General features: G+C 32.9%; 1 protein-coding gene across 1 annotated transcript in view; it reads right to left on the bottom strand.

Annotated features, from left to right (window-relative positions):
- The window catches only part of FSIP2 (fibrous sheath interacting protein 2), a 103,166-nt gene that overhangs the window by 72,380 nt on the left and 17,442 nt on the right, over positions 1-13,344 (bottom strand). The window contains exons 11-13 of the mRNA XM_053597752.1: positions 7,304-7,410; positions 4,932-4,977; positions 3,384-3,490 (exon numbers count right to left, since the gene is read on the bottom strand). Of these exons, the coding sequence (XP_053453727.1) occupies positions 3,384-3,490; positions 4,932-4,977; positions 7,304-7,410 (260 nt within the window). The remainder of the gene's footprint in view (positions 1-3,383; positions 3,491-4,931; positions 4,978-7,303; positions 7,411-13,344) is intronic.

Genomic DNA, 13,344 nt, shown 5'->3' with positions numbered 1-13,344 from the left:
ACATCATGACCAAGTTGGTTTTATCCCAGGGTCTCAAGGCTGGTTCAATATACGTAAATCTATAAATGTAATTCAGCACATAAACAAATTAAAAAACAAAGACCATATGATTCTCTCAATTGATGCAGAAAAAGCTTTTGATAATATCCAGCATCCCTTCATGATCAGAACACTCAAGAAAATTGGTCTAGAAGGGACTTTTCTTAAACCGATAGAGGCTATCTACAGCAAACCCACAGCCAATATCATATTGAATGGAGTTAAATTGGAATCATTTCCACTCAGATCAGGAACCAGACAAGGCTGCCCATTGTCTCCATTGCTTTTCAACATTGTAATGGAAGTTTTAGCCACCGCAATTAGGGAAGAAAAGGCGATCAAGGGTATCCATATAGGGTCAGAAGAGATCAAACTCTCGCTCTTCGCAGATGATATGATTGTGTATCTGGAAAACACTAGGGACTCTACTACAAAACTCCTAGAAGTGATCAAGGAATACAGCAGCGTCTCAGGTTACAAAATCAACATTCATAAATCGGTAGCCTTTATATACACCAACAACAGTCAAATTGAAAAAGCAGTTAAGGACTCTATCCCATTCACAGTAGTGCCAAAGAAGATGAAATATTTGGGAATTTACCTAACAAAAGACGTGAAAGATCTCTATAAAGAGAACTATGAAACTCTAAGAAAAGAAATAGCTGAAAATGTTAACAAATGGAAAAACATACCATGCTCATGGCTAGGAAGAATCAACATTATCAAAATGTCCATACTACCCAAAGCAATATATAATTTCAACGCACTCCCTATTAAAGCTCCACTGTCATATTTTAAAGATCTTGAAAAAACATTACTTCGTTTTATATGGAATCAGAAAAAACCTCGAATAGCCAAGACATTACTCAGAAATAAAAACAAAACAGGAGGAATCACACTACCAGACCTCAGACTTTACTACAAATCGATAGTGATCAAAACAGCATGGTATTGGCACAAAAACAGAGAAGTAGATATCTGGAATAGAATAGAGAACCAAGAGATGAATCCAGCTACTTACCGCTATTTGATTTTTGACAAGCCAATTAAAAACATTCAGTGGGGAAAAGATTCCCTATTTAACAAATGGTGCTGGCTGAACTGGCTGGCAACCTGCAGAAGACTGAAATTGGACCCACACCTTTCACCATTAACTAAGATAGACTCTCATTGGATTAAAGATTTAAACTTAAGACATGAAACTATAAAAATACTAGAGGAGAATGCAGGGAAAACCCTTGAAGAAATTGGTCTGGGTGAGTATTTCATGAGGAGAACCCCCCGGGCAATTGAAGCAGCTTCAAAAATACACTACTGGGACTTGATCAAACTAAAAAGCTTCTGCACAGCTAAGAACACAGTAAGCAGAGCAAGCAGACAGCCCTCAGAATGGGAGAAGATATTTGCAGGGTATAACTCTGACAAAGGTTTAATAACCAGAATCCACAGAGAACTCAAACGCATCAGCAAGAAAAAAACAAGGGATCCCATCGCAGGCTGGGCAAGGGATTTGAAGAGAAACTTCTCTGAAGAAGACAGGCGCACGGCCTTCAGACATATGAAAAAATGCTCATCATCTTTAATCATCAGAGAAATGCAAATCAAAACTACTTTGAGATATCATCTAACTCCAATGAGACTAGCCTATATCACAAAATCTCAAGACCAGAGATGTTGGCGTGGATGCGGAGAAAATGGAACACTTCTGCACTGCTGGTGGGAATGCAAATTAATACATTCCTTTTGGAAAGATATATGGAGAACACTCAGAGATCTAAAAATAGATCTGCCATTCAATCCTGTAATTCCTCTGCTGGGCATATACCCAGAAGACCAAAAATCACAACATAACAAAGATATTTGTACCAGAATGTTTATTGCAGCCCAATTCATAATTGCTAAGTCATGGAAAAAGCCCAAGTGCCCATCGATCCACGAATGGATTAATAAATTGTGGTATATGTATACCATGGAATACTATGCAGCCTTAAAGAAAGATGGAGACTTTACCTCTTTCATGTTTACATGGATGGAGCTGGAACATATTCTTCTTAGTAAAGTATCCCAAGAATGGAAGAAATAATACCCAATGTACACAGCCCTACTATGAAACTAATTTGGGACTCTCACATGAAAGCTATAACCCAGCTACAACTTAACAATAGGGGGAAGTGGGAAAGGGGGGGGTGGGTAGAGGGAGGGGAATCGGTGGGATCACACCTGTGGTGCATATTACAGGGGTATTTGCGAAACTTGGTAAATGTAGAATATAAATGTTTTGGCACAGTAACTGAGATAATGCCGGAAAGGCTATGTTAACCACTGTGATAAAAATGTGTCAAATGGTTTATGAAGTGAGTGTACGATGCCCCATAATCATATCATTGTATACAGTTATGATTTAATAAAAAAATTAAAAAAAAAAATGTTCATTCTTTCTTTCATAACAAATTAGATATTTGTGAACATCAGGCACTCATTTGAGAATAACATGGATGGCAAAGTTACTACATACATTACTCCAAAAGAGGTTTGTAACATTTAGACATGGTTTTCAAAGGAGTTTTTATTATTATTATTATTATTATTAATTTAAGAACTTGAAATGTGTTCGGCAATATGACTACATGAAATGTCAAAATTTTTAAAGTTTTCTTGTCCTGATTCTTAGCATATTTAATGTGGCTGCTGCCATGGTAAAGTGGTGAAGTAAGACCAATACACACTTGATAAATGTTTATTTATAATAAAACTACACTACAGAGAAGCATGTTGTGGCAAAATATTACATTTCAGGAGTTATGCATAATTTAGTATATCAATTATTATGCATTATGAAACATGTAAAATGATACCATTTTCTACCCTAAACATTAAGAATTCATTTAGAAATAATTTAGCAAATTTCTAGTTTACTGAAATCTATTTTAGACCAAATTAACTCCCTAGCACAGTTGAAGCTATTAACATTATGCTACGAATAAAACCAACAATAATAACAAGTTGGAAACCCACACAGAATATCTACTTCATGTCACATCTTGATTCTTTGCTAATAACTTTCCAGCAAGAGGCAAATGATCACGGTCAAGAAGTGCTGAATCAGTACAGGGACAAGGCCAATCTATAAAGACTGTGGGTACATACTGTGAACTACCACCTTGTGACTTACATTGAGACAAACTGTCTCAGAGCTATTAAATTTTTTTCACAGTATGACTGATTTCAGTAATGAAATGCTACTGTATAGTCACTTAAAATTGTATTTTTACCTATCAGTGTAGGCCACAAAACCATACCTCACTTACTTTCTTTGTATTTAAAGTAAAAGTAATATTATGTACCTCTTCCTTTGCAGGATCTGTACATGATGGTATATATTTGGAGAAATTTCTTGAGGATGAAATTTTAGGTGAAACAACTGAATTTTGAGCTGACATGTTTACAGTTCCTAGAGAAAAACAAGGAAAATTTAAATATGAGAATATAATATTCCTGGAACAAAGGTGAATATTAACCTATAGCATTGCTTCAAAGTTCTCTCCGCTGAGCTGCCACAGTAATTGTAATTACCACTATTGGGATTTATTTGAGTTAAGGAAGAATCTCTAAAATTAACAAGATTTTATAATTTTTGCTGCCTACAAATTTCCAGCAGTTCACCATTACCTACAGAGACAAGTCTGAAATCCTTAACCTCTGATCCTAATTTATTTATTATGCCAGCTTTATCTTCCACCATGAACCACAGCCTACTGCCGGAATGAACAGTTTGCATTCACACGGTAAGCAATGAGAAACTTCTCATGACTTGTATAGGAGAATACACAAAGCTTTGGTTTAGGTGATAGCTTTTACAGCAAAATTTATAGTGGATTAAAAAGAAAAAGAAAATCTGGGAGGCCGAGGCGGGTGGATTGCTTGAGCTCACAGGTTCGAGACCAGCCTGAGCAAGAGTGAGACCTGCCTCTAAAAATAGCCGGGCATTGTGGCGGGCACCTGTTGTCCTAGCTACTCAGGAGGTTGAGGCAAGAGAATCACTTGAGCCCAAGAGTTTGAGGTTGCTGTGAGCTGTGCACACACTACCCAGTGCGACAAAGTGAGACTCTGTCTCAAAAAAAGAGAGAGCGAGAAAGAAAAGATTGGAGAAAGGTTATTTCAGTAGTAAAGAAGGGAGAAAACAAGGGCAGGGACAGTGGGAATGGCAAAGAGTGGAGGACAAGGTAAATTCAGGAGGAAGTAGATTCGACAAAAAGCGGTAAATTTCAGATGCAAAATATAAGAAAGAAGAATTGTTAAAGATAACTTTGGCTTTGGGCTTTAGTAAGAGTAAGAGGGTCAGGAGGATAAAGAATTTGGTTTTGTACCGAATTTGAGGTGACCATTAACCATTGGCTAGACATACCTAGCATTTTCTCTGTCTATGTATGTACAATATGCATGAGAGCATATTTAGTGACTTGAAGGAAGCTAGCAAGGCACAAAGACCTTTGGTAATGTATATCTCATTTAAAGGAAAATGGAGAAAAGGGTGTATTTTTGCGGGAAACTGATGAGAGTATAAGGACATTCTTAGGAACAGCTTTCTGTATTGCAACCTGCTGAATCTAATATCTTACTTTAACTATCACTATAACTAGTCACAGGAAGAGCACTAATTTTTCCACACTTAGCAAATTATAAAGGGCACACTCATCAAGCAATCATTCAATATATGAGATAAATATAAGACTATATTCATAAATACCACTATATCATCTTTTCATTTTAGAATAAGAATGATTTTATAATTATGTAAAACAACTTTAAAAACTATATAACCATATGATAAAACTATAAAACTATAACTATGTACTTAACAGAAAAATTATGACTATTTTCCATTTTCTTACCTCTATCATCAAAAATATTTGATTTGTTAGCTGTCATTCCATCTCTCTAAATGGTACAATGTGAAAGAGAAAAATTTTATTACTAAATGTGCTTCCAAAAGAAATTTTTGCCTTATTGCCATCGACTAAATGAGTACAGATGTTTTCTCCTCCTTTATCTTTTAATTTTGGTATAAAAAAAGTTAAAGAATGATACATGTTATCAACTTTCCAGATATCTTCCACAGAATTTCAAATTTAGCTTGTTTAAAATTGATTTCAATATGTAGCATGTTTGTAGCACTCCTCCTCCAGTATCTCCTATTTTGTCTAAAGGCATAGTAATCCATTCAATGGTTCATTCCTAAATGTTTAGAGCTATTTGGTTTACATCAGAATTCAATCCACCCTCTTCCTACCCAATCCAGTGAAATGTGTTATTAAAAACACTGCTTAGAACCAAAGACAAATGTATCATTCTAGACACATTTTGTTATAACATATTTGTGTATCTATTGCCTCACTACACAGTGAGTTTTTTTTCCTTTTTATTTCAAAATATTAGGGAGTATGATTGTTCTTATAATTGTTATATGGATGAACAGTATAATGCTGAAGTCAGAGCTCTTAGTGTGCCCGTCACCAGAATAGTGTATAATACACACAATTAGTAATTTTTATCCCTCACTCTCCTCCTACTCTCCCCACTTCTTAGTTTCCAGTGTCCTTTATACCATGCGTACTCATCATTTAGCTCCCATTCATCAGGGAGAACGTAAAGTCTTTGTTTTTCCATTCCTGAAATACTTCACTTAGGATAATATCCAAGTTGTTGTGAGTGACATTATTTCATTCCTTTTTATGTCTTAGTAGTACTCTATGGTATATACAAAGGGTTCCAACAATATGTATACACATTTTAACAAAGGGAAAAAAAATCTATTAAGATTGTAATACCCAAGTCATATTTGTTTGACTTCCGCAATTAGAAGAGATATAAGAGACAAGGTAATAACATTATTAATATATGTTGAATATTTCAATTTTAATAGTTTTTCCCTTGCCTAAAATGCATACATTTTTTAACACACACACATACACACACACAAACACGTTTTCTTTATCCACTTAATTGAGGCTACTTCGGTTGACTCCACATCTTTGCAGTTGTGAATTGTGATGCAGTGAACATTCAGATACAGGCATTTTTTTTTTTTTTAAATCAAATGACTTATTTTCCTTTGAGTAGATACCAGTATTAAAATTACTGGATCAAATGATAGTTCTACTTTTAGTTATTTGAGGAATCCGCATCCTGTTTTTCATAAAGGTTGTACTACTTTAGAGTACCTTCGATAGTGTATAAGTATTCCCTTTTCACTGTTTCCATGCCACCAGTTTTTTGATTTTTTAATAATGGACATTCCAATGGGGTAAGGTGGTATCTCACTGTGATTTTAATTTGCATTTCCCTGAAAACTAGTGATGCTGAGTGTTTTTTATAGGTCTGTTGGCCATTTGTGTATCTTCATTTGAAAAAACTCCCTGCATTTCTTTCGCCCATTTTTTAATGAGGTTATTTGGCTTTTTCCTGCTAATTTGTTTCAGTTTTCTATAGATTCTGGATATGAGCCCTTTTTTGGATGTATAGTTTGTGAATATTTTCTCCCACTCCACATGTTATCTACTTACTCTGTTGATTATTTCCCTTGCTGTGCAGAAACTTTTTAATTTAATTAAGTCCCATTTATTTTTCTTGTTGTTATTGTAGTATTTACCTTTGGGGGTCTTAGTCATTGAGCTTTCACCTAGATTGATGTCTAAAAGAGCTTTTTCTATGGTTTTGTCCTGAAGTTTTATGGTTTCAGGCCTTATATTTAGGGCTTTAATCCATCTTGACCTAATTTTTATATATAATAAGGAATAGGAATTCTGCTTTATTCCTCAGTGGTTATCCAGTTACCCAGCACTATTTATTGAACAGGGTGCCCTTTCCCCAGTGTTTTTTTGTCTGTTTAGGCAATGAGTTCTTGAAGAGATTGATAATGTCTTATGCATCTTTGTATCTTATGTGACTTATTTTTTTGTTTGTTTTCCTTCGTTCTGTCTTAAGTATAGCACCTGGTCAACATCACATGCTCAATAAGCTATTGTTATTATGATAATTGCTAAATGTTTGTTTGGATTATTTTCTCCTACATTGCACAAAGCATTTAGTATAAAGGTAACTTGATACCTTCTGCAGAAAATGAGAAGTAGGTCTCATGAACAGAACCCAATATTCCTAAACATTCAGTACCATGTTATTAATATTAAAGAAAATGACTCATAGAAGTAAAGTTAAGAGATACATTTATAATAACTATATGAAACATTGAAATGTCTTTTTATACCTTTTGATATGTATCATTATCCTGTACATCTGACTGATGAAAAACTGATGTTGCTGATTTTTTCATGACATTCTTTGAACTAGTTTGAGACTGAAGAACAGCATTTGCTAAAAGTAAATGGAAGAGAAACTATAGTTTTTGTTAACAATTTGATTTAAGTATAAGTGAAGTACAATACAATGTAATTATTTAGAATCAATTCTGAAATATGTAATAACTGTGAAATCATCACTACACTCTAATGCGACTTTGTAATCTATCCATCTCTCTTTTCTCATACTCAAGCAATAATGATTTGCACTTCTAACTCAAGATTAGTTGCAGTTTTTAGAATAAAATGGAATCAATCATATAGTATGTACTCTTTTGATTTTCTTGGCTTCTTTTACTCAAGATTATGTTGTTGCAATTATTAACATTTTGTTCTTTTTTATTTCTGAGAAGTGTTCTATCATATTAGAATATGTCACAATTTTTTTATCTACTCATTTGTTGATGCACATTTTGGTTGTTTCAGTTTTGGTCTTTTATAAATAAACTTTGAATTTTCAGGCACAAATTTTATGTTGATATATTTTTTCATTTTTATTTGGCAAATACTTAGAAGTAGAATGAATACCATAAGTAATGTGGTATACATATGTTTAACTTTAAAGAAACACCAAACATATTTCCAAGGTGGTTATAGCACTTTACTATCAATCAGCAGTGTGCGTAACAATCAGCAGTGCATCCGAGTTTCAGTTTTCTCACATTCTTGCTAATGTTTAGTATACAGAAGACAGTAAATAATAAAGATAAAAGTCAAATGTAAGAAATTCAGAAGAAAACAAGAGAGAAAATTATGAAACAGCTGGCTGTTTAAGATATTCAGTAAAACAGTGATGTTCAATTGGTATGGGATCTTAGGTATGTCATGAAAATTTTTAAAGATCTTTAATTAAATTATTTTTGAAAGAAGTTGAAAGCACAGTAAGTATATTCCCTTTTTAAAAAAACTCTTTTATTGATAAACATAATTTAAGTGTGCCAAGCAAGTTTAACTATAGGTTCACATGTGCCTTGAGATAAAAAAAGGTTGAAAAACACCGCAGTAAAGTGATACGACAGATTTATCAAGAAAAAGAGAGTACACAAAACAGCATGAGACTCTACAGATGATTTCTAAAAGTTATAATAAAAAATGGCATGAAAATATATAACAATAAATTTGAAAAACATGCAAGGAAGAATTACCTAGAAAAATTCAAACTACCAAATTTAATTCACAAATAGATGATATGAAGAACATTATAGCTACCTGACAAAAGCTGTCTTCTAAAGAAATTGAATATCAAGTTAAAAGTTATCCACAAACAATAAGCCTCCTATTTAAATGACTTCATTTCTTAATTGCACTAACCAGCTAAAAAATAAATTAAACTAATTCTACACAAATTTTTCCAAAGAAGAGTAAGTAGTTCCCAATGTATACTTTCAGAGGATTAATTTTAGACAAAATATCATTACAAGATATAATGAGAAAATGAAACTTTGTTCAATCCCATGAACTAAGATGCAAAAATTATAAGCAAAAACAAATAAAATCCAATAATATATAATAGAGATAATGCATTGTGAATATATAGCTTTTATCTCAAGAAGGATTGATCTACCATTCAAAAATCAAAGTTATTTTTGTATTAACAGAAAAAAGGAGAAAATTCATGCAATTATCTCAGAGATATAGGAAAAATATAATAAAATTCAACACTCATTCATGATTAAAAAAAAAAAAAACTCTTAGTGAACTAGGAATAAAAGGTGATATTCTTTTTCTGACAAAGGCGGTCTTCTAATCTCTATAGCTAATGACCTGATTTATGTTGCTCACTTTCTCTTATATTTTGGAACAACGTTAGTAAGTACACAATCACCACTGTTGTTCAACACTGTGCTGAGGGTCCTAACGAGTGAGAAACAGAAATATAAAGTAAAGCCAAACAAAATCCCAGCAGATTTATTTTGTAGAAATTGTCAAGGTGTTTCTAAAATCAACAAACATTAGATAACTCAAACTGCCAAATTGTAAAACTTCTTACAAAGCTACAGTAATAAAGAGAATGCTGAATTTGAATAGGGACAGATAAACAGATCAACAAAACAGAAAAGGACATCTAGAAGTAAGCCCACCTACCTATGATGCATTTTGCCTTTTAAATTTGCCAAAGCAACTCAACGGGTTAAAGGCCCGTATGTGTACAAGATAAACTTGCATCTTCCTATTTTTCCAGATAGCAAGGAAAACTATCAAAGACCCTGAAGAGTTATGCCACAAAAGACTAGAATTATCATGAGAAGGTTTCCACTGGCAAAATGGAAAATTTGAGCATTGATAAACACAGTAACTATAATGTATTAAAACACATCAAATTTATTTGAATCCATGAATTTATGAAACTAAACAAAACTGACTGTACACCGTTGAAGGATGGCATTGAAACAATTTATTATTTTGAAAACTGACAAATGGGGCAGCACCTGTAGCTCACTGGGTAAGGCACCAGCCACATTCACCAAGTCTGGCGGGATCAAACCCAGCCGGGCCAGCTAAACCAACAATGACAACTGCAACAACAACAAAAATAGCTGGACACTGTGGCAGGTGCATGTAGTCTCAGCTACTTGGGAGGCTGAGGTAGAAGAACTGCTTAAGCCCAAGAGTTTGAGGTTGCTGTGAGCTGTGACACTATGGCACTCTACCAAGTGTGACATAGTGAGACTCTGTCTCAAAAAAAAAAAAAAACCTGACAAATGATAGTAAAATATTAAACATGTAACTGTTATTCCTAACTGCTCTGTATCATAATGAAACCAAATAGTAGTTGAGGGGAATTTTTTTGTTAAAGTATTCCAGCTAATCTATGAAGAAGGAATGACAGAATTAAAATATCTTAATTTTGCTACCATTAATTAACTCAAAGATTTAGGTCTTGAGCACAAACAGCTTATAAATCAAAGAGAAAAAGAACAAACTCAGATATTACATGTCTCCTGATGGAGTGGTAGACCATCATTTATGAATCGGGCTAGCTAAAGAAATTCAACCAAAAAGCCTATAGAAATACAGTGGAGATAACATAAACAACTATATCATACAGATGCAATCAGCAAAAGTTAGAAACTCAATGGAACAAAAAAATTGTAATAAAAAGGACAGAAAGATGAGGAGGAGGGAGACATGTATAGAAGAGGAACCTATAGATTAAATGTTTCTGAAAAGACATATCAACCTATTGCAATGTGTATCAATGTACATTCAAACATTAAACTGTTTTTGGAACAATTACAAAGTTATTGAACATTCGAATAGATACCATTATGAAATTATTAGTTTGAGTAATGTGATACTGATATGGTAGTGATGCAATTTTTGGTGATGTATTTTTTAAAAATGATCCTTATCTTTTAACGATACACATTGGCATATTGATGAATGAGATAATATTATATGTGGAATATACTTGAAAACTACATGGCAATAGAGAATTGTTGAGGGCACAGGCAATACAAAATTGTTCTTGAGGTGTTGAAATTGAATGATAAGGGTTCCTTATCCTATTCTGTTCCTGTTTATGTTAGAAATGTTTAATAAGAAAATATTAACATAGCATTAAAAAGATGTGGAAATATTTGTCACAGATAAAAGATTAATGTATTTGCCATATCCAAAAGAGTTCATAGAAATTGACCTCTAATATAAATATATAAATCATGAAGGAATAAAAGTTAAATTTTATTATATTGAATAAAGAACTTCTGCACATTCGATTACAGAGAGAACAGAAACAAGCCAGGAACTGTAGGGAGATATTTGCCATACCATACATATGTATCCAACTGATGAGTATCTGCTATGACTAAAAATTCTTCCAAATCCATAAGAAAATCTACCAAGTACGAAAATGGCCAAGATATAAGAAATGGTAATTTTAGTAATTTCTCAGAAGAAACATTACTCAGAAACTCCTAGAGAATCACTTGTCCATGTGTATCAGGTTATCTATACATACAAGAATTTTCAGTGCTTTGTTGGTCAAAATAACAAATATTTCCATCAAAAAATGTATACATTATATATTTTTATATATGTATATTTATTATATATTATATATGCATTTATTATTATTTTTACATATTTCACTAATTGCCATATCCTGTTGTGTGAATATACCACAGTTTATTATATATATATAAAAAATATATATCATATAATATATAAAATATATATATCATATAATATATTATAGATATTTTTGTATATATCATATCATATATTATGATATAATATATAATTATTTATATATATTACACATATTGTATATAGTTTTAAAATATATAATAAACTGGTATGTTCACACAACAGGATATGGCGATTAGTGAAATACACTATTAGGCAATATATGGAAAAATCTTTTGGAACATAATGCTGATTGTAAAAAGTTAGTCACAGAAAACTGAGTACAATATCGTATCAGTCATCTTAAAACATCTTAATAATGGTGTCTATATGTGCATCTCTATATAAGCAGCTTAAAGATACACACATTGTAAAATACATATGTATATATGTATGTATGTGTGTATATATACATATTATATATATAATTGATTATGCCAATAACCATATTTAGATAGCAGTTCCCTCTGTGAGAAAAAGAAGCTGTTTCAGGGAAATTTGTCAAAAGTTTAAATATTTACGGTTTAAAGAATCTCAGTGAAAAAAAAAGAATCTCAGTCAGTGAATCCCAAAGTGGGAACAGGGACAAAGAAATTCACACTTAGACACCCTGTAGTCAAATTGCTGAAAACTAACCCCCTACATTTGAAAACAGTTAAAAAATGACACATTCTTCATAAATAAACAATAGTTAAAATATTGTTAAAAAATTGGAGAAAACAGTCAAGTGGAACAACATTTTTAAAGTTCCAAAAATAAAACAGCTCAACCTATAACTCTATGTCAAATGAAAACAACATCCTTCAGGAATGAAGATAAATTAAAAATATTCTCAGATTAGGCCAGGTGTGTTGGCTCACATTTGTAATCCTAGCACTCTGGGAGGCGGAGTTTGAGACTAGCCTCAGCCAGAGGGAGACCTCGCCTATAAAAATAGTGAGGCATTGTGGTGCGGAAGGGTGCCTGTAGTCCTTCAGGGAATCACTAGAGCCCAAGAGTTTGAGGTTGCTGTGAGCTGTGATGCCAACAGCACTCAACCAAGGGCAACAATGTGAGCCTCTGTTTCAAAAAAAAAAAGTTCTTAGATTAAAAAAAAGATAACTCAATGCCATAAAATCTGTTCTAGAAGGAATTCTATGAGAAGTTCTATAGACTGAACAAAAATAATGCAAGAAGGACATGTGGGACCTCAGGATTTAAAAGGTAAACCATATGGGTAACAATTTGGGTAAATAGTAAAGACTATTTTCCCCTATTGAGTTGTTTTAAATATGTTTGACGATTAAATGTGAAACTTATTACATGGGCTGAATGTTTGATGTATGTAGCTGTAATACTTAAAACAATTATAAAAGAGGAAGGAGAAAAGAGACATGTAAGATAACTACATTCCACTTAAAGAGGTAAAATATTTGTTTATAGTTGATTGGGAAGACCTATGTACATTGTAGTCTAGAATGAACATTACAAAACTAAATAAATAGACACAGTAAAAACAAAAGCTCTGGGAAATTGGAAACCAAATTATTTTTAAAACGTGTACAACAGTACCAGAAAAGGAAAGTACTTAGGTATAAATATAAAACAAGATATTTAAAATCTATACACTGAAAACTACAAAGCACTTATTAAAAAATTAGGGATGACTTAAAAAGAAAAGCATACAATATTCATGAATTATAAAACTGTGTAGGTTAGGTGCTGTGGCTCACGCCTGTAATCCTAACACCCTGGAAAGCCAAGGCAGGAGGACCACTTGAGCTCAGGAGTTCAAAACCAGCCTAAGAAAAAGCAAGACCCTGTTTCTACTAAAAACAGAAAA

This window comes from Nycticebus coucang, chromosome 7, assembly GCF_027406575.1.
Source record: "Nycticebus coucang isolate mNycCou1 chromosome 7, mNycCou1.pri, whole genome shotgun sequence".
Classification (NCBI taxonomy): domain Eukaryota; kingdom Metazoa; phylum Chordata; class Mammalia; order Primates; family Lorisidae; genus Nycticebus; species Nycticebus coucang.
The sequence above is the reverse complement of the archived record's forward strand: the minus strand, read 5'-3'. Positions and strand labels throughout refer to the sequence as shown.